The sequence below is a fragment of the Choloepus didactylus genome, chromosome 13, assembly GCF_015220235.1.
Source record: "Choloepus didactylus isolate mChoDid1 chromosome 13, mChoDid1.pri, whole genome shotgun sequence".
NCBI classification, from domain to species: Eukaryota; Metazoa; Chordata; class Mammalia; order Pilosa; family Megalonychidae; genus Choloepus; species Choloepus didactylus.
Genome location: NC_051319.1, coordinates 50,752,030 through 50,779,646, shown reverse-complemented (window position 1 = coordinate 50,779,646; position 27,617 = coordinate 50,752,030). Strand labels below are relative to the sequence as shown.

Sequence of the window (27,617 nt, the reverse complement as noted above, 5' to 3'; positions counted from 1 at the left end):
ATGTTATGGGAATGCTCAGGAATGATTATGGTTTGTAAACTTTCTTGGATATAGTAAGATCATGTTGGAAACAATAGAGTTATTTTAGGTTTTTTTTTTTCTCTTATTCCTTTGTTTTCTTAGGGGTTGTTAATTTTCTTGGGGTATGGTAGGAACATGTTGGAAGCAATGTAGTTATTTTAGATTATTTGTTTTTCTTACTCCTCTGTTTGGACATGGTTTATTAATTTTCTTGGGGTATGGTAGGAACATATTGGAAGCAAAGTAGTTATTTTAGGTTATTTGTTTTCCTTAATCCATTGCTTTGTTTGAAATGTTGTGGGGTTTTTTTGGTTGTTGTTTGCCTGTTTGTTTTTAATTTTTTGATAAACAAAGTTAAAAAATTGAAAAAAAATCAGTAGAAAAATGGGAGTAAAAACTAAATGACAAATAGGGTGGGATGGGGGATGGTTTGGGTATTCTCTTTTCACTTTTATTTTTTATTCTTATTCTGATTCTTTCTGATGTAAGGAAAATGTTCAGAAATAGATTGTGGTGATGAATGCATAACTATATGATCATACTGTGAACAGTTGATTGTATACCATGGATGACCGTATGGTTTGTGAATATATTTCAATAAAACTGAATTAAAAAAAAAAAAAAAATGAGGGAGGTATTAAGATCTTCCCAGGTAAACAAAAGCTGAGGGAGTTCATCACTAGACTCATCCTATAAGAAATGCTAAAGTGAGTTCTGAAGGTTGAAGGAAAGGGCAGTAGACAATAGATCAAAGTTGCATGAAGATCCCCAAGAAGGGTTAAAACATAGGTAAATATAAATATCAGTACCACTGTATTTTTGGCTTGTAACTCCATTTTTACTTCCTATAGGATCTAAAAGGCAAATGCATAAAATATAATGAGAAATCACTGGTTTTGAACTCATAATGTACAAGCATGCAATTTGTGACAAGAACTATACAAAGGTGGGGATTTGGAGGGATATAGGAACATAGTTTGTGTATACTATTGAAGTTAAGTTAGTACCACAACAAACAAGATTGCTAGCTTTAGGATGTTAAATTTAAATTCCATGGTGAGTACAAAGACAATATTGCAGAATCTGCAAGCTCACAGAAACAGAGAGTAGAATACAGGTTGCCAGGGGAGGGGGGTGGACAAAGGTCAGTTAATGCAAAACGATGGTAGGTTTCCGTCCGAGGTGAAGGGAAATTTCTAGTAATGGATGGTGGGAAGGAGACTACAACATTGTGAATGTGATTAATCCCACTAAATGGAATGCTTGGGAGGGGTTGGGATGGAAGATTTATGTTGTATACATGTTTCCACAGGGAAAAAAAAGGAAGATAAACTAAAGAGATAATGACAACTAAATGCAATATATGATACTAATGGGATCTAAGAATGGAGGAGAAAAGCTCAAAAGGACACTATTGGTACAGAAGAAAAAATTGGAATATATAATGTAAGCTTTATACCAATGTTGAATTTATTGAATTTGATAACTTGATATGTAAGGTGATTACATAAATGAATACCTTGTTCATAGAAATTGTTCAGAAAATCATTAGATAGATGATAGATAAAAGATATGAGGGAAGGAAGGGAGGGAGTGATGGAGGAAGATAGGTATGGCAAAGGTAGAAAAATGTTAAAATGGGTAGATCTGGGTATCTGGGGAGGTGGGAGTATGTTGGAGTTATCTCAATCGGGTGCGTATTATTTCTGCAACTGTCCTGTTTGTCTGAAATTATTTCAAAATAAAAAGTTAAAAAAATCAATCAAAAATAAATACATTCTTACATTTATAAAGCATTAACCTTAAAGCCCTAAACTAAAACAATAGTTTGGGGAGGTAATTAATTAAGCAAAAACACATACATACATAGTTATGGACTGAATTGTGTCCCCCATAAAGCCATGTTCAAGTCCTAACCTCCAGTCCTGTGAATGTGAACTATAATCAGATACCAGGAGCTAATTCAAGGGATATAATAGACATTAATTTAAAGGATGTATTGTTACTTATTGTTAGACATTGTTAGTTGCTGCTCAGCCTCCTTTCTACCAGCACGCCACACACGCAGACCCTGCCAGCAAAGGTTGGGGGGCTGCCTCCACACAAAGTCCTAAATGTCGGCCCTGACTGGCATGAACCAAATGGCATAATCTCATCCTCTTTGTCTCTGTGGTTTGTTCAATTACGGTGGTAATGCAGGCGTAAGTCAATTAGTGCACAGACATCTTCCCGACCATGCTGATTGGTTCTAGTTTATTAAATGATAGAAGGAAGTGAAGACCTCTCCTGTCCTGGATGATAATTGTTGGCTGCCAATATCAGGACTCAAACTGCTGTGTTTCACTGTCATCAGGGAAGCTGGTAAGAAGACAAAGCCAACATACTTAGAAAGGCAAAGTAGAAAGAAATGCAGAGAAATGAATCTGTTGTCCAAATCAAACCATGTATAAAGCCTGAACACACCTCTGGATTTTAGTTCTTTAAGAAAATAAATAATTTTCATTTTTTAGGACAATCTGTGTTGGGTTTCTGTTGATGCTTCAGTATACATGTGCTGAATTGTACTGCACAAAAAAGCATCCTTACTGATATAAGGGAAAGTAGAAGTGGTGAAAACTGGGAATATAAGAACATATAAAGCCATGCCTGTGGATAGAGAGACTGCACAGGGCAGAAGGAGGAGGAAAAAAGAATTCTGTTTAATGGGTCTAGTACAAGCTTTGTGTTCCCCAACTGATCTGAGTGTATAAGCATGTGTTTGCATGGCTGAACCACAAAGCATCAATGTTCTTTAAATATCTTTGAGAATTTGATGAAAGCTATGGTCATGTTCCTCAGAAAAATTGCCTACACACATAAAATTAAGCCTTCAATTTCAGGGACTTTGTACAGTCCTAAAACCCAGGCACAGAAGTCTATGGATAGAAATTACATGTCATGAGCAAGCACCATAAAAACATCTCCATGTGACTTTTCCAACTCTTACGTTCTGCTAAATATTGGAGCAATATATTAGTCAATCTATCTGCTCAAATATTTAGTTATCTGGGAGTCAGGAAGAACAAATGAAAGAGATTTATCTTATGGTGTATTTTATCATAGGCAGGCTTTTAAGCTGGGTGGGACCCTTGCATATTTGACTCGTTTCTTTCAGAGTTATATGAAGAGAATCTCAGTCCCCAAGGCATTCCCAGACAGGAACAGAATGCACTCTGCCATGCAGTCTAGGCATTCTGTTACCAAATTCAACCATGCAGTCTAGTTTAATAATAAATTTTATTTGATGTTTAAGACTGTATCCTCTGCATGCAAGAAAAAGTTAAGCCTACAGACAATATACAAGGTAAAAAATAATGCAATTTTAAAAATTAGAATGTGTAACAGCTTCTTGCAGATAAGAAATGTCGCATTCTGAAATAACTCAAGAAAGCTTTAGGAGGAAGAACCAAGAATGGTTTAAGCCCAGGTTTTCACAAATGGCATTTGTTAGGAGAGAAGTACTTGGCATAATGCATTCACTATGTGGCACTGACACATTGAATAAAAATTATTAGATGTTATTTCTATCTCTTAAATATATCTTAAATCAGCTCTCTCCATCACATGGCCACTGGCCATTTTATAATGCCTTATCTCACTGAATCCTCACAAGGGCCTTGTCCAGGGTCATCGAGCTACCAAATGGTAGAAAGTGACTTGTTAATGGTAAAAGTGAAGGTCTCCAAATGATTCTGTTGGGAGCCGGAGTAAAGGATGATGACATTTACTGAGATGGGATTCACCAACAGACGAGCAGGTTTTGTTTGAAGGTGGAGTCATTTGTGAAAAGCCTGTTCCAGTTGCCTGTGTGGTCTTCCAATGGAGAGTTCTAGCAGGCCAATTGAAACAAAGGCCATTCCTGTTTTGAATTACGTACCTACAAGACACATGCAAAGGCCAATTATTGCTGAGAGCTAATCTATCTCTGTCAAAACAAAAGGGACTCTCTGACCTCAAAGCCAACAGAGTCAAAGATTCTCACTTCTTTGCTCCCAAATGCATGATTTCCAGTGGAAGTGTATTTTTATGAGATTTTTGGAAAATAAGACATTTAACCATTTTGTAGGCATATTAGAATGTACCAGGTATAAAATAATACCTCACAAATCTTCCTTACAGAATAACTCCAAATAATCTATGTAGCTACTCCCCACTGCAAGGGGTGCTGGGGTGCAGCTTAGTTTCTGTCACCCACACCCCCCAGGTATTTGGCTGGACTTAGTGACTCAGTTCCAAAGATAGAAGAGAGAAAGGGATAAATAGTAACTGCAGAGTGGAGGAACCTGGTAAACACTACCTTAGCCAAGTGATGGATGTTATCAGCAGTAGAGATGCCATGTGGATATCATGTACACCCCAAATATGTGACAGGAAATATTTAATAACCCAGTCTAAGCATAAGGAAAACGTCAGACAAACCAAGATTAGGGGACATTCTACCAGACACCTGGCTAGTATTCCTCAAGATTGTCAAGGTCATGAAAAACAAGGAAAGACTGAAAAACTGGCACAGACCAGAGGGGCCTAGGAAGACATGACAACCAAATGCAGTGTGGTCGCCTAGGTTGAACCCTGTAGCAGAAAAAGGACACTAAGAGAAAAACTGGTGATTTCAAATGAAATCTGGAGCTTAGTTAATAGTTTAAAAGAATTAAATTTTAAAAAATATATCATGAAAAGATTAAAAAAAGATTAAGCATGTAGGGTGCTAAGCAAAACAGCTGTGCACATACTGCATGACTTATTTTTTATACTAATTTCTTACTAGTATTTCCATTCTATAGATGAGGAGAATGAGGTTCATTAAAGTTCAAAAAAGCTCACAAACAGTAGACAACTAGAGGTGCCCAAGTAGGCATTATTTTTAACCACCATAGTTGCCAATGAGGATCCTATTAACATCTATTAGGGTTACAGTTTCATTTTATGTGGACTGTAGCCCCAATTGTTCTCAGAATTGGGCAGCAGCCAATACATTTTTAGAAGATAATCTTGAGAGGTCTTGATATACAATCATCTACAATCCCTCCAACTTTACAGCAAACCATTCCAGAATTAATACCCCTTACCTGAATGATGATCAGATTCATAAGCAACTGATCTCTATTTTTTTCTCTTTTTTCCTAGTCATAGGTATCTTGTTAACATCTTACTCAAATTAATTTATTTTCTTAAATGCTGCAAAGAAAACCCCTCACCAGAAGAGACTAAAGCAATTAAAAGCAGTTACTAAGGAAATGTATGATACAACTTAAAGTCAAACTTTAATTTGCCACTTAGATACCAAGATAGAAAAATGAATTTTTTAGGCTAATCAGTAATGGCATCATTTAAATATAATATCTCTTCTATGTTATATGTTTTTCTTTCTTGGACTATATATTAAAAGACTGCTATAAAATATTCCTTACTATATATGGTTTTTAACATCCTAAAATGATAGTCAGTATTTGATTAATCTTTACTTTGGAATTACTGGCAAGCTGCAAAGATTCTGAACATGTCATGGGTCATGGTATTTAACTTCCCAGTATAGAATGAATTATTCTAAGTAAAAAATTAATGAATCTATAGCAAAGAGTTAATGTTAGTGCAAATTAGACCTCAAAGAAGAAAAAAGATTAATATTTTCTAAGTTGAACAGTTGTTCTATAAGCAAAGCAAAGCAAACTGTGAAAATTTTAAACAGTAAGAGCGCCTACAGATATTATTTTAAACTATCCCAACAGTCTTTTTTGTCTACAGATCTTTAAAAAGTTAAGGTTATAAGACAAATCCTTTTCAGCACAGGAAATACGAATAACGGTAGTCAAATATTTACAAATATTGCACAATGTACTTCCCCTGGGTCTCTGCCCAGAAGCTGCAAGTGATAGCAGAATATTACTAAAGTGCAGCCAACGCACTTCCAGAATCTTGGAATCAGAAGACATCTTGCGAGGTCATGATATCCAATCTCCTACAATCCTTCTGCCTTTACAGAAAGCCATTCCAGAGTTAATACAAATAACATCTCATGCTCACTAGGTGTAATTAATGCATTGACTTCATTTAATTGTTATTACCTTCTTCTATAGGTGAAGAAGCTGAGGCTCACTGAGATTACATAACTTGTCTGAAATGACAAAGTTCATATATGGCTGAGTTGGGACTTAATTGTAGGTCTTTCTGACTCCAGAGTCTGTGCTGTTAATTTTATTTTAAAATTTAATAATCCCCATGTTCCGGATTGCTAATGCTGCCTTTTCGCAAAACTCCAGAAATGGATCAGCTTTTATAAAGGGGGTTTATTTGGTTACAAAGTTATAGTCTTAAGGCCATAAAGTGTCCAAGATAAGGCATCAACAATCGGGTACCTTCACTGGAGGATGGCCAATGGCATCCGGAAAACCTGTTAGCTGGAAAGGCACACGGCTGGCATCTGATCCAGAGTTCTGGTTTCAAAATGGCTTTCTCCCAGGATGTTCCTCTCTAGGCTGCAGCTCCTCAAAAATGTCACTTTTAGCTGCTCCTGGGGCATCTGTCCTCTCTTAGGTTCTCTGGAGCAAAAGTCTGCTTTCAACGGCAGTCTTCAAGCTGTCTCTCATCTGCAGCTCCTCTCTTCTCAGCTCCTGTGAATTCTTCAAACTGTCCCTCTTGGCCGTAGTGAGCTCGCTCCTTCCGTCTGAGCTTATATAGTGCTCTAGTAAACTAATCAAGGCCCACACTGAATGTGCAGGGCCACACCTCCATGGAAACTATCTAATCAGAGTTATCACCTACAGTTGGGTGGGTCACATCTCCATGGAAATACTCAATCAAAGAATTACAATCTAATCAACACTAATACATCTGCCCACACAAGATTGTATGAAAGATAATGGCGTTTTGGGGCACATAATACATTCAAACTAGCACACCCCATGATTAAGATCTCTTTTCTTGAATCACCTCATGATCATGCATAGACACCGAGTAAATGTCCACGTGTTAGTGTTGTATGTTAGCTATTTGTTAACCTAGGAAACACGAACCTTACCTTTGGGTTAAGATATAAAATTGACACCCACAGCCAGTGAAGGAAATCTAGTACTAAAGAAACACTGAACAGGTTAATAAATTCAGTAAGACAAAGTCAAACTTTGGTAAATTGGCCTGCAGCTAACCGTAAGCAAGTTTTCCTAAGACTGGAAATTGCATTCGAAATAAGCAGGTGATAATGCAGTCAAGAGACCCAGGGGAACACTGGCTTCCTGTCCTGAGAGAGGTGTCCAAAGGGATCCTCTGTGCCAGAATATGGATCCAAGTGCTGGAGGAAACATATGATACTCAAGATGGGCCAAGTTTTATTTTTTAATAGCTGAGCTTCTAGTTGGCAACAAGAAAATCCTGTGCCAGCTGCTGAGGAAATAATATGCTGGGAGCTGGCAGGCACTGGCATTTGGAAAGCCAGCAGGTATGGGTGTACAGTGGGATGCCAAGGTGCTAGTCCTGGAAGGCAGAGCAGAGGGAAGAGTGGTGTGAACACAGAGGAACTGACCCAGCAAGGCGGGATCCAGCAAGGTGGCAGTGTGCCAAGAAGCCCTCTTTTAAAAAAAAAAAAAAAAAAAGTTGGGGGGGAAGCCAACTCACAGTCAGCTGGAGTCCTCCATCAGAAAGCAAATGAGTTGTTTGTACATCCTATGAAGAGTGTTTCTGGACTAAATCCCCCAATATCTGGGAGAAGAACAATGGTGAGCATCTTGGAAGGAAGAGTTGATCACTTTTCTCAAACCATGCGTTGCATATTAGCATAAACTCAGGTTAGCTATTGAAACATAGAAAGCACATTCTGAGGGCTCAACCAAAGCAGATAGGTAGGTGCCAAGAGGGAAAGAAGGTCACAGGGGAAGAGGTACAAGGAAAGTGGAAGGGACCCCAGGAAGCAAGGAGAAATTGGGTGGTGACAGAGAAGGGCTTGTGAATCGAGGCATAACTGGGCTCAGAAAACTAAAAGTTGGACTTGGGCAATGGCTGGCCTCCCCTTGCCTGTCATCTCTCTCTCTGTCCCTCCACAGTCTCCTGGCTTCTGAATGTCAAAACAGAGAGAGAGGCACACAAATTCTCAGAATAACTTTTTTTGGCAATGCATAAAAATAACATAAAGCTGGTAACCCTACGTGCAAGTTAATTCAAGGAACGATTTATTTTTTTGATCATATCTAATGAGATGATTTGTACATAATATGACCTAAATAAAGATAAGACAGAGAACAGACCGCTTATGTTTTTAACTCCTTCATGATCCTTTCTTTAGCTCTTCCTTCCCTTCCTGTGGCAAAGGTAGATCTGTTATAGGAATGTTAGAGGACATAGCTAATTGATTACATAATCACAAACAGATCATAAGTCAAGCTTTTTCTAAACAATTATTTCTCTATAAAAAACAAAACTAAAGGGCTGGGAGAGAGCAAAGAAACACACCTTCTTGCTAAATCCTGTCCTAGATAAATCCACAACTATTGCCAGCATTTTTATGGTCCACTAAAGGAAGTAAGATCTTAATATAAGACTGAATATATGGTTCTAAAATGAGGTGAAGCATTTGCAAAACACAAAATAATGCAAATTATTCAAGGGTTCTCCAATATATTCACAAAGCCTTTGGAGTTTATGGCCCTACCTACTCCAGAAACTTTTCTGTCCTCTAAGCACACAAAGAACAAAGTCATCACCCAGAGAATTCAATTGCAAGAAAACACAGAAGATGCTTATGACCAGAAGGGACCTTAGAAATAGATGACCTAATCACAGAAGTCACATTATCCCTAATCATTCAGAGACAGGGGTCCTTTGAGACAGAGTAGACCCAGAAAAGACCAAAGCCACTTGGGTTCAAAAGGACTTTCAGTTGTAGAAGACCTGCTGGTAAAACTTGATTAACTTAATAAATATTTACCAAGCACTCACTATGTGCCAGGCATTGCGCTAGACGCTGGGGTGATAGAAGCCCGACCCCCAACCCCTTATATTCTATTGAGAGGGACACAGGCGTTGAGCAAGTAATTTTGCAGAGTTCTGGTTGAGCAGGGAGTTGCAGTGGGGAAAATGTCCCGAAGAGATTTAAAACCTACTTGTTTTTCTACAGCTGTTCGTCTAATTGCCCTGACGTGTATCCATTCACTGGCTATTCTGCAGACTTTCATTAAGCACACACAGGGGTAGGCATTATGCTGGGGAACTGGCTTAGTAGTGGGGATGAAAGGTGAATAAGATGGGGCTCCTATGCCCAAGGAGCAGTTGCTCTGGTGGGGAAGACCACAAAGACAGTAAGCCAGTAAGAATTAGAGGTGGGTGTGCATAAAAAGACATGGGAAGAAGGAGGCGGGAGCAGCCTTCTGCCTGAGGGAGGAGGAGGGGATCCCAGGGAAGGTGACTTCTCAAAAGGCCTTTCAGGATTCGAACGGGAAGGGCATTTCAGGCCAAGAGTTCATGAGCAATACCACAGAGATGCGAGGATCAGTGAGGAGTCCACGGCGGCCACGGCAGGTCTAGTGGAAGGAACACAGGCCCTGGAGTCTGACAAACCTGGCTGAATCCCAGTTCTGCCCTATCCCTCGGCTGTCCAAGACTGGACAAGCTGCTTCATCATTCCAAGCCTCAGTTCTCCATCTGTGAAATGGTGATGGCAATAATCCATTGTAATATTATTGGAATATTAGCAATGTGCATGAAGACAGCAGAACCACACCAAGCTCCCGGTAAACACTTCATAATGGTAATTAGGAGGAGAAGGGATGGGGAATGAGGCTGGAAGGCAAGTTGGGATCCGATTGCTAAAAGGGTGATATCAGCTGGTCTAAGACATTTATCCTCTACATACCCACTCCAGCCCACTGGCAACCCACTGCTTACTTGAGAACCATTATCCTGTATCCTGTCAGAATGGTATTAAGCTCATGTGCCCTATTTCACATATGTGATCTCATTTAACCATCCCAGCAACTCTGAGGAGGACATACCATCACAATCTTTATTTTACAGATGAGGCTCAGTGTTAGTCCCAAAGGAGCACAGCTATCAAGAGGCAGTGTGACCCTTTTTGCCTGCCCCATATTCTCGCTCCATTCTTGTCCTGGTCCACCCCTTGCCCAGCAGTGCTCCTTCATGCCTAGTGACTCGACTGTCCAGAAAAGCCTGCTTGATGCCCCGGTCTCTGGCTCTCCCGAGAAGCAGCCTGCCCACCCCTCCCCTTGGGCGGTAGCACCCTGAGCTCGCTCCCCTCCCGCCATCACCTGCCACCTCGAGCCGGGACCAGTGCTCTGCTGCCCCCGCCTGGCCGGGCCAGCTGCTCCCAGAGCCCTCCGCTCAGAGGTGACATTTCATTTCCTCAGTATCTCAGTATTTTAAAGAAACACATTGTTCTGCTGTGGATTACGCTGATAATTTCCTCAGGTTTCTACTTCACCTATGACATGCTCTGTCTCCCCTTCTTATCCTGTTTCTAGCTCGGTTCTAGCTGCAGGTAACACTCAGGAGAGCTTCTCACGAGTACCTCATTGAAGGCTTATTAGCTTACATGTTCTCAGTGAGGACAAAGGAAGGAGAGGGAGGACTCAGAGTCCCACAGGAACCACTGAAAATGTTTCCACTCAGAAACCTTTAGAGACCTGTTATGACTGAACGCTCTAGGCCAGGCTGATTTATTGAATTACATGCTTTGAATTTGAGCACATTTAATAACGTAGTCTTATTTTCTTAGTGATTGTCCTGATAAGGAGCTTTGAGAAAATATCTAAGATTCATTGGAATGAATAGGGAGCAACATAGTTACATCCTGCTAAAAACTAAACTTGGACCAATAGTCACAAGGAAAGAACAACTTTGCATAGCTGTTGGAGCCCCAAATGAAGTAAAGTAGTCCCATTAATTGTCCCTTCAAGACAGTACCGCGAATGAAGAGGACGACAGCTAACACAATTCTGTGCAACGAAGCGTAAAATGCAAGCATAAAGTTTTAAACTGGGAGAAATCATTCAAATGCTGCCTTGTTGATAACAATAGATGTGTGAACATTATAATTACAGATTTGCTGTCCCTTACTCTCCTTTGTTCTGATTTGAAGTATTAGTCAAGTTCCTTCTGCAATCATGGCATAAATAAAAGAAAGCAATCTTAATAAAGAATGCTACTGCAAACTCGCAGAGAAAACACGTAAGAACACGTCATATCTGGACCATTGGGGGAAATTACCTTTTTACATAGCATTTCAATCAGAGGGGGGATGAATTTTTCAAACATATCACCCGGAAGCATGACTTAACGAATAAGTAAGTGGTTAAAATGCAACTTAACAGGGTTAAACTCAACATCCTGGCAATAAGCCCACAACTCTTTAATCACTGTGCACAAAGCACTTCAGGCAAATGCATTCTGCTAAGATAGGTGTGTTAAAGTTGAAGTTTTTGCAAACAAAGAAAAGGACCCCCTTTCCTCCTTTCCTCTATAAACCCCATGGTCACCCCATCTTTGTTTGTTGAACGAAAATTCACTTAACCTTCTGTTTTATATAGAAGCTTTATTCTTTTACTTTTTCTGTTTCCTTCTGTGTGACTTTTTTGGTTATAATAACAGTAAGTTCTTATCAAAACTCTCATCAGATAGTCTTGAAATGCATAACAAGTGAACACAATGTACCCGCTTCCCCTTTCCGCACAAAGACACACCTTGCAATGTGATTTTTTTGTTTTGATCTGTATATCTGCTTTAAAATCATTTTCATAAAATAGTCTGTTGTTACTTAAATATAAGTAGCTTATTCCATGTCTACTTTTAACTATCATTCTTTAATCCAATAATCATCCAATCATACGTGTTTTTGAGCACGATTTCAAATTATGTATATTTTTGTATTTATAAACGCTATATATGTACTAGTGAAAAAATAATTTTCTCTCCGAAATAACCAAAAAAAATTAAAAGCAGAAATTAGAAAAATGAACAAAAAAGAAATGCTCAAATCCTTTCTGTCAACAATTCATTATCTCACACATGCCTCATATTACACATTACATATGGGCATACCACTTTGGAGATCTCAGCTATGGTAAAAATATTTAGCTGAAGATTTTACCTCTAAAATCTATCTAAAATAAAAGAAGGAATAATTCATATTTTTCAAAAGATAGCTTATCTAAACAGGGTCCTCACTTAAACGATTTAAATTAGTTCACCTAAGACACAGGCATGGCATATGAAAAGTATTATTCAAAATGCACATAGTACATTAATGAACAGAAAAGATATTCTTTACTAGTTAGAGGAAAATCTTTCATCAATAGCTTACTTAGTATATTTTTAGCACTTAATTGTCACCCCTCATATAATGATATAATGATAAATCTGAAAGCCTATTTAATTGTTATATACAAAACAGATTACTCACCAATAAAGTCTTTGGATGTGAAAGCTGGAAAGCTGATAATGGTATGAAAATTTAAACTAAACACACCTCAAGTAAACCTACTTCATTTCCTAAAACATTATATGAGGTAAATATCAATCATGCAATCAGTAGATCTAGAAAAAGGATAAATATGCACTTAAAGCTTGTGCCAGCCCAAAAAACTAGTATCAGGCTGACATTTTCAAAGTGAAAAGGATATCTGAGGTAATTCCTTAAATAAATAAAGTCTTGATAAAATTTTAAAAATTTTTATTAGAGAAGTTGTAGACATAAATAAAAAATCATACCTAAAATACACAGTTCCCGTACATCCCCTCTGACACACACACAGTTTTCCCTATGTTTAACACTTTGCATTAGTGCAGTACCTTTGTTAGAACTGATAAAACTATTATTATAATTATACTATTAACTATAGTCCATACTTTATATTAGGGTTCACTGTGTTGCACAGCCCTATAGCTTTTTTTTTTTTAATTTTAATTCTAGGAATATACAACCTAAAATTTCTCCTTTTAACCACATTCAAATCTATAATTCAGTGATGTTAATTACATTCATAATGTGACGCTACTATCTCCATTCATTACCAAAACCTTTCCATCATCACAAACAGAAACTCTACCAATTAAGCATTAACTTCCCACTCCCAACCCAACCCCAGCCCCTGGTAAACTGTATCTTAGTTTCTGACTCAATAAATTTCCTTATTTGAATTATTTCAGATCAGTGAGATCCTTTTGTGTCTGGCTTACTTCACTCAAGATAATGTCTTCAAGGTCTACCCATGTTGTCACATGTATCAGAACTTTCTTTTTACAGCTGAATAATACTTCATTGTATGTATATATCACATTGTATCCATTCATCTGTTGGACACTTGGATTACTTTCATCTTTTGGCAATTGTAAATAATGCCTCTAAAAACATTGGTGTGCAAATATATGTTCAAGTCCCTGCTTTCAATTCTTTTGGATACATACCTAGAAGTGGGATTGTTGGGTCATGTTCTAGTTTGCTAATGCTGCGGAATGCAAAACACCAGAGATGGACTGGCTTTTATAAAAAGGGGGTTTATTTGGCTATACAGTTACAGTCTTAAGGCCATAAAGTGTCCAAGGTAACACATCAGTAATCAGGTACCTTCACTGGAGGATGGCAAATGGCGTCCAGAAAACCTCTGTTAGCTGGGAAGGCACATGGCTGGCGTCTGCTCCAAAGTTCTGGTTTCAAAATGGCTTTCTCCCAGGACATTCCTCTCTAGCAAGCTTGCTCTTCTTCAAAACGTCACTCACAGCTGCACTCCCTTCCGTCTCTTTGAGTCAGCATGTTTATATGGCTCCCCTGATCAAGGCCCACCCTGAATGGGTGGGGCCACACCTCCATGGGAGTATCCCACCAGAGTCACCTCCCACAGCTGGGTGGGGCACATCTCCATGCAAACAACCTAATCCAAACACTCCAACCTAATCCCCACTATTCTGTCTGCCCCACAAGATTGCACCAAAGAATATGGCTTTTTCTGGGGGACATAATACATTCAAACCGGCACATTCCACCCCCTGAACCCCAGAAAAACATATTCTTTCCAAATACAAAATACATTCATCCCACAATACCACAGAAACTTAAGTCATTTCAGTAACAATAGTTAAGTACAAGATCCCATCAAAATCAAATATAGGCGTGGTCAGTCCTAAGGCATACTTTTCCTTTAGCTTGGATCTGTGGACTTAGAACAAGTTATATGCTTCCAATATACAAAGGAGGGACATTCATAGGATAAACATTTCCATTGCCATAAGGAGAAAGAGTAAGGAAAACAGGGTTAACAGGACCAAAACAGTTCTTAAAACCTGCAGGACAAACTCCATTAGATTTCGAAGTCTGAGAGTCATTTACAGAACAATGTTGCATCCTTGGGGCTTGAGAGAGTGGGAGTCTAACCCTTCCTAAGGGCTTTTGTGGCAGCCCTTTCCTCTCCAAACGCTTAGGTGAGTGCTCCAACATACCCACACATTGGGGAGACCACCTTCTCGGCCCCACCCTCCTCAAACATTGGGGCAGCACCCGGATTCCCTTCCATCTCCGGGGCACACGCTCAACCCCTTCAGAACAGTGTGGTGGCAGCCAGGCTCTCCCCAATTCCCTGGGAATGTGCTCCACCCTCTTTGGGACCTCCGGTGGCAAAACTCTTCCAGAGCATCCAGGCAGAAAGCCCGCCCTCGACCTCCAGGGCAAACTCACCCTTTCCATGCATGTGGGCTGCTCCGCTCTCCCAGCCTGAGACCTCTTGACTCCAGACCTCAACCTCCGTGGCTCTGCCTTTGAATAAATTTTTCCTTCAGTTTGTTCCTTGTCTGTCTCCTCCAGTCCAGACCGGCAATGGCTCCATCTATAAAGATCTCGCAAAAATTCTGTTGGCTTTGCATGAAGCATGCAGGGGTCAAAGCCATCAGACAATAGGACTTTCCACAAATCCTTTCTGGATAATTCCATCTCCAATCTTGGCTTGTACTGAAATGGCGGCTGGGTTCCATGTTTGGTTACATCCTCATGTTGGGCTGTAGCTTCTGGGATTCCATCCCCTGGAAGCCTGTAATTTTCCAAGCCATCAACTTCTGGTTTCTTTGAACCCAAGAGTTCAGTTCTAAGTTTATCTCTCTCCGCTCGCATTTTACTATAAGCTGCAAGGAGAAGCCAGGGTATATCCTCCACAGGTAGTCTGGAGATCTCCTCAGCTAAGTATTCCAGTTTGTCACTTTTAAATTCTTCCTTCCATCTGACACCAGGACTCAATTTTGCCAAATTCTCTGCCACTTTAAAACAAGGTTCGCCTTTCTTCCAGTTTGCAACAACACATTCATCATTTCTGTTCAAGACCTCATCAGAAGTATCTTTAGAGTCCATATTTCCACAAGCAGTCTCGTTAAAGCAGTTTTGGCCTTTTCTATCAAGCTCCTCACAATTCTTCCAGAAACTTCCCCTTATCCATTTAAAAAGCCATTCCAACATGTTTGGTGTTTGCAAAGTCAGCAGCAAAAGCACCCCACTTTTCTGGTACCAAAATCTGTTCTAGTTTGCTAATGCTGCGGAATGCAAAACACCAGAGATGGACTGGCTTTTATAAAAAGGGGGTTTATTTGGCTATACAGTTACAGTCTTAAGGCCATAAAGTGTCCAAGGTAACACATCAGTAATCAGGTACCTTCACTGGAGGATGGCAAATGGCGTCCAGAAAACCTCTGTTAGCTGGGAAGGCACATGGCTGGCGTCTGCTCCAAAGTTCTGGTTTCAAAATGGCTTTCTCCCAGGACATTCCTCTCTAGCAAGCTTGCTCTTCTTCAAAACGTCACTCACAGCTGCACTCCCTTCCGTCTCTTTGAGTCAGCATGTTTATATGGCTCCCCTGATCAAGGCCCACCCTGAATGGGTGGGGCCACACCTCCATGGGAGTATCCCACCAGAGTCACCTCCCACAGCTGGGTGGGGCACATCTCCATGCAAACAACCTAATCCAAACACTCCAACCTAATCCCCACTATTCTGTCTGCCCCACAAGATTGCACCAAAGAATATGGCTTTTTCTGGGGGACATAATACATTCAAACCGGCACAGGTCATATGGTAATTCCACACTTGATACTCTGAGAAATCGCCTGTTTTCCCCAGAGTCTGCATCATTTTACATTTCCACCAACAATGATTGAGTGTTCCTATTTCTTTACAGCTTATCCAAAACCTGTTATTTTCTTGGGCTTTTTATTAGTACCCTTTCTAGTGGGTGTGATGTGATATCTCATTGTGACTGTGATTTGCATTTTTCTGATGGCTAATGATGTTGAGAATCTTTTCATGTGCTTATTGGCCATCTGTATGTCTTGTTTGGAGAAAGGTCTATTCAAGTCTTTTGCCCATTTTAAAATTAGATTGTTTGTCTTTTTGTTGTTGAGTTGTAGGCTTTCTTTATATATTCTGGATATTATACCCTTATTGGATATGTGGTTTCCTAATATTTTCTCCCATTCTGTAGGTTGTCTTGTTGCTTTCATGATGAAGTCCTTTGATGCACAAAAATTTTTAATTTTGATGAAATCCCACTTATCTATTTTTTTCCTTTGTGGATTGTGTTTTGGGTATAAAGTCTAAGAAACCACTGCCTAACACAAGTTCTTGAAAATGATACCCTATGTTTTCTTCTAGGAATTTTAGAGTTTGGGTTCTTATATTTAGGTCTTTGATCCATTTTGAGTTGATTTTTATGTATGATGTTTAGATAGGGTCCATCTTCATTCCTTTGTAGACGGATATCCAGTTTTCCCATCACCATTTCTTGAAGAGACTATTCTTTTCCCATTGAGTGGACCCGACACACTTCCAAAAATCAATTTGGCCATAGATGTGACAGTTTACTTCTGAACTCTCTCAGTTTGATTCCATTGGTCTATACATATGTCTTTGTGCTAGTATCATGCTGTGTTGACTACTGTAGCTTTGTAACAAGGTACAAAATAGGCAAGTGTGAGTCTTCCAAGTTTGTTTTGCTATTTCAAGATGGTTGTGGCTATTTGAGTCCCTTGCCCTTCAATACAAATTTGATGACTGGCTTTTTCATTTCTGTGTGGAAGGCTATTAGAATATTGATTGGGAATATTGGGAATATTGATTGCATTGAATCTGTAAATCACTCTGGGTGGAACTGATGCCTTAATATTTAGCCTTCCAATTACTGAACACAGAATGTCTTCCCATTTATTTAGGTCTTCTTTGATTTATTTTAGCAATGCTTTGTACTTTTCTGTATACAAGTCCTTCACATCCTTGGTTAAATGTATTCCTAGATGTTTGACTGTTTTAGTTGCTATTGTAAATAGAATTTTTTTTCTTGATTTCCTCTTCAGATTGTTCTAGGATTTTAAAATACTACTGATTTCTGTGAGTTGGTCTTGTATCTTACCACTTTGCTGAATTTGCTCATTAGTGCTAATAGCTTTTTCTGGATGTTTCAGAATTTGCTATACATAGGATCATGTAATCTGCAAAAAGGTAAAGTATTACTTCTTCCTTTCCAATGTGGTCTTTCCCAATTGCTCTGGTTAGAAATTCTAGCACAATGTTGAATGACAGTGGGTATCCTTGCCTTGTTCTTGATCTTAGAAGGAAATCTCTCTCACCAGTGACTATGATGTTAGTGGTGGGTTTTTTATATATGCCATTTATCATGGTGAGGAAGATTCTTTCTATTCCTAGTTTTCTGAGTGTTTAGATCATGAACGGGTGCTAGGATCTTGTCAAATGCCTTTGCTGTCTCAACTGGAAAAAATCAGTTTCTTTTTTTTCTTCATTCTATTAATGTAGTGTATTGCATTAGTTTTCTTATGTTGAACCATCCTTGCAAACCTGGGATAAATCCCACTTGATCATGATGTATAATTCTTTTAATGTGCTGTTGGATTTGGATTGCTAGCATTTTGTTGAGGATTTTTGTGTCTTTATTCATGAGGGATATTGGTCTGTAATTTTCTTTTCTTGTATATTTTTCTGGCTTTAGAAGTAAGTGATGTTGGCTCAAAGAATGTGTTTGGAAGTGTCCCCTTCTCTTCAAATTTTGGAAGCATTTGAGCAGGACTGGTGTGGTAAAATTCATTTGTGGAGCCATCTGGCTCTGGGCTTTTCTTTGTTGAGGTTTTTGATTACTGATTCTGTCTCTTTACTTTTTATGCATCTGTTGAGAAATTCTATATCTTCTTGAATCAGTGTGGGTGGTTTTGTATTTCTAGGAATTTGTCCATTTCATCTAGGTTATCTAATTTGTTGGCATACAGATGTTCATAGGATCCTCATATAATACTTTTTATTTCTGTGGAGTCAGCAGTAATATCCCCCTTTTTGTTTCTGATTCTAGTTATTTGCATCCTTTCTCTTTTTTTCTGTATCAGTCTAGCTTAAGATTTTTCAATTATTGATATTTTCAAAGAATCAACTTTTGGTTTCAGTGTGTGTCAATTGTTTTTAGTCTCTTTCATTTATCTGCACTCTAATCTTGATTTTCTTCTCTCAGCTCACTTTGGATTTAGTTTGATTTTCTTCTTCTAGATTCTTTAGTTCAAGGGTAGGTCTCTGATTTGAGATCTTTCATCTTTCGCAATGTAAGCAATTAGAGCTATAAATATTACACATTTTCTTTGGAAGCTTTCATTCAACCATAGCAGAGTTGAGTGGTTACCACAAAAACCATGTAACCCCATAGGACCTAAAATACTTACACTCTACAGGCTCTTTACTTGTTATACATAATTAATCTCAACCCCACACTTCCCCTTGCTTATCTAGTCACAGGCTGTAAGAGCTACTTTTTGTTTGTTTTGTTTTACCGGACATGTTAAATTCTCACTTCCATGGTTTATCTACTTTATGGGTTTGTGGCAAGTTGTGAGTCCCAAAATGTCAGCCCAAGACCCAGCTAGTTACTTCCGTAGCCACCTTTTGCTCTCATAATGGTTACCTTCTCTTTATCTACATCTTGGTATTCAGTTGACACAGACGGAGTCTTTTTCATTTTTTTACAGGCCCTCAGAGATCAGCTTACCCTTCCAACCTTACAGTGTTCATGCTTTATAAATTTTGCAAAATAAAATGCAAATCCTGCATTTTTTCTGCCAGTTTTTGCTTTTTCTTGACTTACATTCCACCCGATGTTAATTTTGCCAAAGCTCTATCTGCTAAAATCTTGCCATATTTCCAGGTCGATCCCTCCCATGAAGATATTCCAGTCCTCCGGGTCAGGATTATTACTCCATCATAAGAACCGCTGTAGCTCTTATCTCTATCTTGTATTAATTTTATTTGTGTATTTATTTCTCTTGTAAGAGATATATTATTGATAATGCCTCAAGATCAGTAAACTAACACATTTGCAGCGTGGTGTTTTATTCATGGTCGGTCATACTGTAGCCCCAACCCCTCCCTCCACACACTGCCAACACACACTCTCTAGGTCACGGTTACTCAAAAGGCCAAAGCTGTGACACGAAGGACTTTAGGGGACAGAGGACATAGAATTTAATAGAAGAATGAAATAATGAGGACATTATTCTCTTTTCAATTCTTCTGATTACATCTAGAAGAAAACCTCAATTTGTACCGCCATGCCTTTAACCATCCTAAATCTTTGATAATCTCCCTTTTAAACAACAAAAGGACAATCCTCAGGCTTGGAGCCTTCTGAAGGCAAATTTTTATTACAATTGAATAAAAATTCTTTGTTTATATTGCAATTTATTTTCAAAATTTGCTTCTATTTGTGGCAAGAATACTGGTTTTCTATTTAGGAAAAATAAATATTCTTTGTAAATAAATTTAGGCTAACAAAAATAAGGCAATTTAAAAACATTAAGAAAATTATAGCACAGGTGGTATGTACATATTAGAGTAAGATTTATGGTATTACATGGGAATGGGAGTAAAGTTTGGATGTAGCAGATACTCAATAAAGCTAAATAAATTTAATCCACCACCCACCCCTTTCCATTGTTGCTCACCATTATTATGTACATGACTAAAAGAAATTCATGTAAAAGACAAGCTTCAAGCTTTTCGGAGGGTGGTTCTCAAGGGAGGTGTGGGAGTGGCATTTTGTTCCCCAGGGAACATCTGACAATGTCGAGAGACATTTTGGGTTGTCACAAAGGGTGACCCCTTGGAAGGGTGCTACTGGCATCTAGTGGGTAGAGGCTAGGGTGCCTCCAATTATCCTTCAATGCACAGGAAAGCCCAGAATATCTCCAATGCTGAAGTTCAGAAACCCTGCTCTAAGAGAAAACAGAAATGTCTACTTGTACCGTCTTTTACGTAACATTATTATAAATCATCCTCTCTCCAGACACTGCTCCTTTCCTTAATTGATCTTTGCCACTGACAAAATTTACGGCTGAGGACAATCTTCCATCCGAACCTTCATTACCAATTAGAAGAAAGAAAATGGACTACATCTAAGGGTCCACATCCTTTCCAGGCTAACATTGGGCTGTAAACATTTAGATCTAACTTACTAATGAAATTACTGGAGTCATGAAATCTTCAGATGATCCTGCATTAACCAAGAGTTGAAAAATAAGCTAAAGGCTAACACAACTGGAATAAAACCTTCACTGTAGCTGCTACTGATTTCATGTAAAGTTATTCTTTGGCCTGAATTATATGGTTCACTGACTCAACACCATATTTTTCAGAATCAGTCCGACTGTGAAATTTTAAAAACTCAATATTCTTTTTCTTACATATGCTAGCTTCCCCAGAAGGCAGTCAAAAGAGAACTACTTTTTAAGCCAGAAAAAAAAAATCATTAAAATAAAAAATAATAACTGGTAGTTTAAAACAGTTCACTTGACTACCACTCAGTACTTTGTTCTTAAATGTCTTACTGCAAACACATACTCCACACATACATTCTGAGGGTAAAGTGTTTACAAGAAAGTTCTTTGAAGCTATTTTTGTGGTTACTGTTTTCTTTCTCTTTTATTTTTTTTTCAAGTAAAGTTCTCCAGAACAGCTTAGAAGCAGACAACACCTGTCTTTTTTTCATATTAGGAGTTATTTTTAACCTTGTAACAGTATTTAAACATGGAAAAATAGTGTGTTCTTAAAGCAACCATCTCTCAAAGTCTTCATTTGACTTTTAAGACTCTTTTCAATGAGTGTATTTCCACATTTAGCATTCACTATGTAGTTAACGTTAGTGGTTGATCAAGGTTGGAGGCATTTCCTGTCCTTAAATTCAACTTGATTTCATTCCTAATGTTGACACCTGTGGTAAAATGATAATGATGACGATAAAACTGAATTCCTTTCATTTCAGAGGCGCAAAGCACTTTGCCAACAGAAAAGCAGTATTATTTTCAACACCTAAAAGCTACAGAGGTGGCAGTTATCAATATCCCCTGTGGAGAAAAGAAAACCAAAGCGGATGAGGTTAGGGTCGTGCTCACGTAACTTTTAGGGAGAAGACAGTCAGGTCCCCGATTTCCCTTTCCCTGGGATCACCAGAAGTGAGATGACCCCAACGTCATCACCAACAACCAAGATCTGGAAGAAGAGAGAGGAGGCTGCCCCTGGGCCTGGCCCATTGCGTTATCATTGACCATTCTCAAGAAACTCTTTGCTGAACACCTGGTGAGTACTGAGAACTGCGCCAGGTGACAGGTGCACAAGCCGAACACACAGACTCTGCCTCCCTGGAGCTTGCAGGCAGTGCTCATGTGTGGGGCCTGTGGAGCCCATTTCTACCTCCCTCTTGCAATCCCACCTTGCTTCTGAGTCAGTGTCTTAAGAAAAGAATCAGGTGCACAGAGAACAAGAGAGGTAATGAACAGGTATGTTTTTAATTCCTAGTCAGATAAAAAACATAATCCAAAAAGAGCTTAAGATACCAAGTGTGTGTGGCAGCAAATCAGCAGGCAGCAGTGCACCCTGGATAGGCAGCGGGGCCCCAAAGGCCAGTGTGGGGGAAAGTCAAGGGCATGAATCGCACTGGCCAGGAGAACAGTTCAGGAAGGGGGTGGACCCAAGAGAAAAAAAGGGAAGGGGCAAAGAAGGGATCCGATTCCTCACCAGCCAGAGGCACTGGTGGGGGCCCTCCTCTCAGAAAACACCCATTTCCCTGTTTCCAGCAAAAAGCATTTGCTGGCCATTATGTGGGGCCAGTGGCATGTGCTACCCTGTAGAAGAGACCCTTGCTCAGCCCTCTGAGCTGCTCCCTGTACAGCAAAGTGTTCTGCGTCCAGCCTCCAGCCCCCGCAGCCAGTCCAGATGACAGTGCGCTCCGCAGAAAGTGGGGAGGCAGTGTTTCCCAAAAAGTTTGGAAGGGGGCCAAACCCAGTAACAACTTGGGCAGAAAGACGGGAGGACTCTTCCCTACCAAACTGGGCCAAATGGAGCCAAGGTTACCAGCTGGCCTGCAGGATATTTTTAAAAGGGACTCTGCTTTCTGAAGCACTGCTTTAATCTGGCCTACACGGACTGATGGCCTAAAACAGCACTTTTCAAATTGAGTCACAGCCCATTAGTGGGATGTGGAATCCCATGGGTTGAGTCAATATTTGTTTTAGTGAAATAGAAGAGACTCAAACATAATAAAATACAAAATATTAGAGTATATTGTTGGTAATAAGAACAAACATTGTTTTATGAAACTTGTTTCAGTTTTATATATATACACACACACACATACACACACACACGTATGCCTCACTATTTAAATCTATTTAGTTCCTAAACAAGAATACATATAGCAAGGAACACTATATAATTATGCTTCAATTCGGTTGCCACGTAAATGCATTTTTTAATTATAAATCGGATTATGAAAGAGGGAGAGAACAGAGAGAGAGACAGAAAGAACGACAGACAGAGAGAGATTGAAAGCCACTAGCCTAAAGGAACTACAGTAAGTGGACTGGAAATAAAAAACATGAATTAGAAAATAATTTAACACACTCTTCTTCCTCTGTCCTAATTACCTTCTATTTGGTTTCCCTGAATTTGTGTGTTTTGGAATACATCTGATTTTATTGAATGTATTACAAACATTCTTTCAATCTAGTGTAACAGACAGGAACAAAAAAGATGGGATGTAACTGAATAACAGGACATGGGTTTGGAAGCACAGAGCCAAATCCTCACTACAGAGCAGGCCAGGCCAAATCCTGTCGGTCGGTCTGCCCAACTACTTGACAGATTCTAAACCAGAGGCAGGCTCTCTTCTCCCTTGAAAAAGCCTTTAAATGCAGATTTCTTAAATCACTGGGCAAAAAAATATTTTAATTCTGTAATATTTTAAAGTAGTCAAAAAACTAGATATCTTGAGGATATGGAGCCCTGAAGAGAATCATGGCCAATTTATTTTTAAATGAACTAAATTTGTTGCTGTACCATGACTTTTGTAAACTTTTTGACAAACTCTATGAACAATGCAGTATTTTCAAATGTGATTTTAGAAAAATGTGTTTGCCTGATATTCTTGGATAATTCCCCACCACCACCACCACCACCACCACCACAAAAAAAAAAAAAAAAAAAAAAAAAGTAACTATAATTGCCCTGGTCTAGATGGCTACATGTATATCAGTGCTGCTAGACCTGCCTTTGCACCACCAGGGCCTTCAGGTGGTTATAGTCTTCTGACTTTAGCTCCCCATAACTGCTCAAATACATCTTCAGGGTATTTTGTCCCAATAGTCATGTCCTGTCATTTTGAATTCAATTTATAACAGCTGATTGTAAAAGAAGAACTGACTGCTCACAAACTAATTTAATCTAGGGGAAACTGTCTACACCCTGGAGCTAACTACTTGGCATCAAGAAAGGCCAGGGACGTTATCCTCTTATCATCCTAATGACAACCATGTAATTAATGAATTAAGTGTTTTCAACTTAGAGTCACAACAGGTAGGCAGATTTGGTCCAAGGCTGAGAGTAAAGAATTGAAACCGATCAACTAGGTCTCAACTTTCTCAATAGCGCATTAGGAAGAGGTATTTTGTCACCCAGTCAATACCTACAATTATAATTCAGTTACATTCCCTGGCTTTAAAAATTCTTCATAATTATATGTGGAACACTGGTTGCTTTGAGTGTTGAGTTTGTTTTGCTGAAAGACTCATGCTTTGATCATGAAGTCATAATATTTATTTTCTCAAAGTCTCAAACCAATGGAGTAAGCATACATCTCACCAATGCTGCCATCTACAGAGAACTTACCTAACAATACATTACTGCTGGCAAACATAGCAGAAAAAGTAAGGATTTTTACCTCTCTTTTTCAAAATATTTTAATTCTGTAATATTTCAAGGAATCAAAAGACTAGATTACAGAGCAAGAGTCTCAGCAACATATAATTGATGATAGTTGTCCTCCAAAAATTACTGCAATATCTAACACTTAAAAAAAAAATAAACTTCAAATTCATTAGGTGTTCCCTATGAAGTCCACTATCCCATGTACATGAACACTTGGCAGTTTATTAATTTTTTCAACCCGCTTTCTCACTCCTCAAGTTAAAGGCAACTCCTTGAGTTTACTGATGGCAAAGCTTATTCATAAAGACAACATGTGCTGCTGATAAGTCAGAGCATCTGAGATGTATCTAAGGTAATGTTACTCAGAAAGCAGTTAGATCTGCTGCTGACATAGTCCCTGCAGCCCTATCAGGCACTTCCTCTACTATGTGGCAGTTTCTAAAATACCAAGTAAACATTTTAAGTAGATTATCTCTTTAATCAGAAGTTTACATTGCTCCACTACAGCACATCATACAGTCATAGTACATTTCAGCCCTTACAGAAAGACATTTCATCTTCAACTTCTTAGTCAATGCATGCAACAGATTTTCAGACAAAAATTGAAAAATCTGATAAAAACAGGATGCCCAGTTATACATTATTCAATGTTTAAATGTCTTGCAACATTTTTAAAGTGTGACAAATTATTAAATTTTCATTTAGAAGTTTTGTAATTTTTGCACATCTTCTGTACTCAAAGAGGCTTTAATAGTAGTAGTAAATGGGGATGGGATTAGTGGCCCTTATACCTTCCCACTCAGTACCAAAGTCCAGAAATCCAGCAAAAAGCAAATGACTGTGAGCTAAACTATTTACAGCAAAAAGAGAAAGGAAAATGAAATTGCCAAGAAGCATTAAGGACAGAAGCTGTAACTTGTCAACAGTTGAAATTACATCTTCAGATTCACTATAATAAAGGACCAAGATCTAAAATGAGTGTTGAAAAGAAATCCCCTTACCTATGGGTAACAGGAAGGAAAGAAGAAAAAAAGGAAGAAAAAGAAAAAAATTATTTTCAATGTATGAAAATATGAGCGCACATAGCATTCTTCTCAAGGCAAAACCCCTACCTGTTTGGATCTTCAGAAATGAGATAAGGGACATTTGCAGCCCAGGGGAAATGGTTTTTTGCATACATAATTTAAATAAATCACTCCAGCACATGAAAGAAGAGCAGCAGAACTCTTCTCACTAATTACCACTGCCTGGACCCCATGTGTTGTCTTCTCTTTAAAGCTGCTCTAGTTCATTATTCTGCCTTCAACTCTCTTAAATGATTCATTCCCCCCTTCACTCCTGAGCAGACTCTGCAGGGAAGCTAGTATTTAAGTTTAATTTCTAGTGCCACTTGGTTTTGAGAGCTTGATGAGGGGAAGGAGGAGGAATCTAATTTAATAATTCTGTCATGATGTCTGTGACCCCCTCCCCTCAAAAAAAAAAAAAAAAAAAACAACCAGACAAACAGGAGGACCCTCTGGCAAGCTAAAATCGTGAGCAGACACCGCTTGGGAAAGCAGGGCCCACGTGCGGTGGGAGCTGTCAACCAAGGGAAGTGGCAGCCGACGAGAGGGAGGGAGAGTAGGAAAGAGTAAGGCTGCTCCTCTCGGCTGCACCGGCCTCGGCGCTCCGGGGCAGACCCATGTCGCACTCGAATGTGCTTAGCTCTCTCCCAAACACGAGGCGGAGAGAAATCGAAGGGCAGGGAGGCCGACCCTCGCATCCTCGCGAAGTGACCGCGAGGGGGAGAGCGCCCAGTGCACGCCGCGGGCTGGCCCAGAAACCAGAGCCCGCGCGTTGGGCGCCCGGCTTCGCCCGGTCCGGAGGGGCGCCCCCTCCCGCGCTGCCGAGCCGAGGCGGGAGCCCAGGCGCCCCAGCCCGCCGCCTCCCGCCTTACCGTCCCAGCTCCGACTCCACCTCGAAGAAATCGCTCAGAGCGTCCCTGTTGGAGCCGTCGATCCAGTAATCCGGGACGACGCTCCCGGCCCCCGGGGCCGCACTGACCGTGACCGAGGAGCAGGACGAGGCGGAGCAGGAGGGCACCGTGACTTTGAGCATCTTCGCGGCGGGACTCCGGAAGCCACCGCCGCTGCCGCCGCCGCTGCACGCTCGTTCAGAAGCCCCGCCGCCCGCCGCCGCCTGCGAACGCAGGAGCGAGAGGTGGCGTCCTTCACACACGCACACACCCACCGCCGCCGCCTCCCCCGGCGCCCTGGGGCTGCGGCTCCCCTCCTGCGCGCTCCGGAGGGAGGGTGGGCGGAGAAGGGGGTGAGGAACTGGGAGAGGGACTGGAGGGGGAATCCGGAGTCGCCGCTAGCAGGAGAGAGAAGAGGCGGAAGCACGGCAAAGGAGAAAGACTCCCTCCCCCTTCTCTCCTTCTCTCCCCATTTCCCCTCCCCCCTCTCGCCTAGCCTTTCCAGCCCCCCTCCCTTTTTTCCTTTCTCCCTTCCAGGCGGAGGCTGCGGCGGTGGCTTCCGGATGCAGGAGCTTGGGGAAGGCATAAGGACCAGAGCATCATCCCACTCGCCCTCCCGCAGGAGCCGGGAGCCTGGAAGGAGACCGCGCGCGGTGGGACGTTCGCTGCAGGAGTGGCGGGCGCCCGGCACCCCCTGGGAGCACATGGGTGGGTCCAGGAGGCCCAGCCTGATAGTGAGAAAGGTACCTCGCTGTCGTTGGTGCAACTCATCCCTCCTTGAGTGTGTCCCTCCAGGTGGCAAATCCCTCCCACCTAGCACCAGCTAACCAGCCATCCCCTGTTCGTCCTTCTGTCAAATCTTAAATCAGATGCTAGGGAGGGTGTCCTGTGGTCGCCAATCCCCCAGGTCTCCTGTGCCCGAACCAATGAAAGCTTGGGGAAAAGGAGGCGCGTTGGTCCACGCTGGCCCAACTCACCTTTGGGTGAAGTCTTCAGTTAGAATAGAGGCTGTCTTGCTGGTGGTGGTACAGCTCCTCTTGGACTGCTGGAGCTCCTGTAAAGGGCAGATACTTGGCTGTATCTAGATACTTTCCAGCATCTGAAGGCCAGCAACAGAGGTGGCTCAGAGAATTACAAGTCTGGAAGGACTCTGGGGAAGCCAACTAGTCCAACTCACTGCCCTAAGGCAGGAACTGCCATCATTTAGGAGGAAGATTGTTACATTTAAAGCTCTTTCAAGAGCATCACAAGCATTCTCACATCCCTCTATCAGCCCTCAGGGCTATTCTTCTAAGTATGGGTTAAATATACATCACATATTTCAACCCTTAAACTTTCATCTTTACAAATTTCAGCAAAGATGAACAGCAATTAAAGTCATTC

The 27,617-nt window shown here is 40.4% G+C and overlaps 1 protein-coding gene across 2 annotated transcripts in view; it reads right to left on the bottom strand.

Annotated features, from left to right (window-relative positions):
- CAMK4 (calcium/calmodulin dependent protein kinase IV) overlaps positions 1–27,372 on the bottom strand; it is a 306,043-nt gene extending 278,671 nt beyond the window's left edge. Inside the window, exons 1-2 of one of the 2 annotated variants that reach the window (XM_037800833.1) lie at positions 27,212–27,372; positions 26,217–26,458 (exon numbers count right to left, since the gene is read on the bottom strand). In XM_037800833.1, coding sequence (XP_037656761.1) covers positions 26,217–26,377 — 161 coding nt within the window. In that variant the 5' untranslated portion in view covers positions 26,378–26,458; positions 27,212–27,372. Of the gene's footprint in view, positions 1–26,216; positions 26,578–27,211 lie in introns of those variants that run through there. The other variant, XM_037800834.1, reaches the window with a different exon arrangement.
- Between the last annotated feature and the right edge of the window lie 245 nt (positions 27,373–27,617).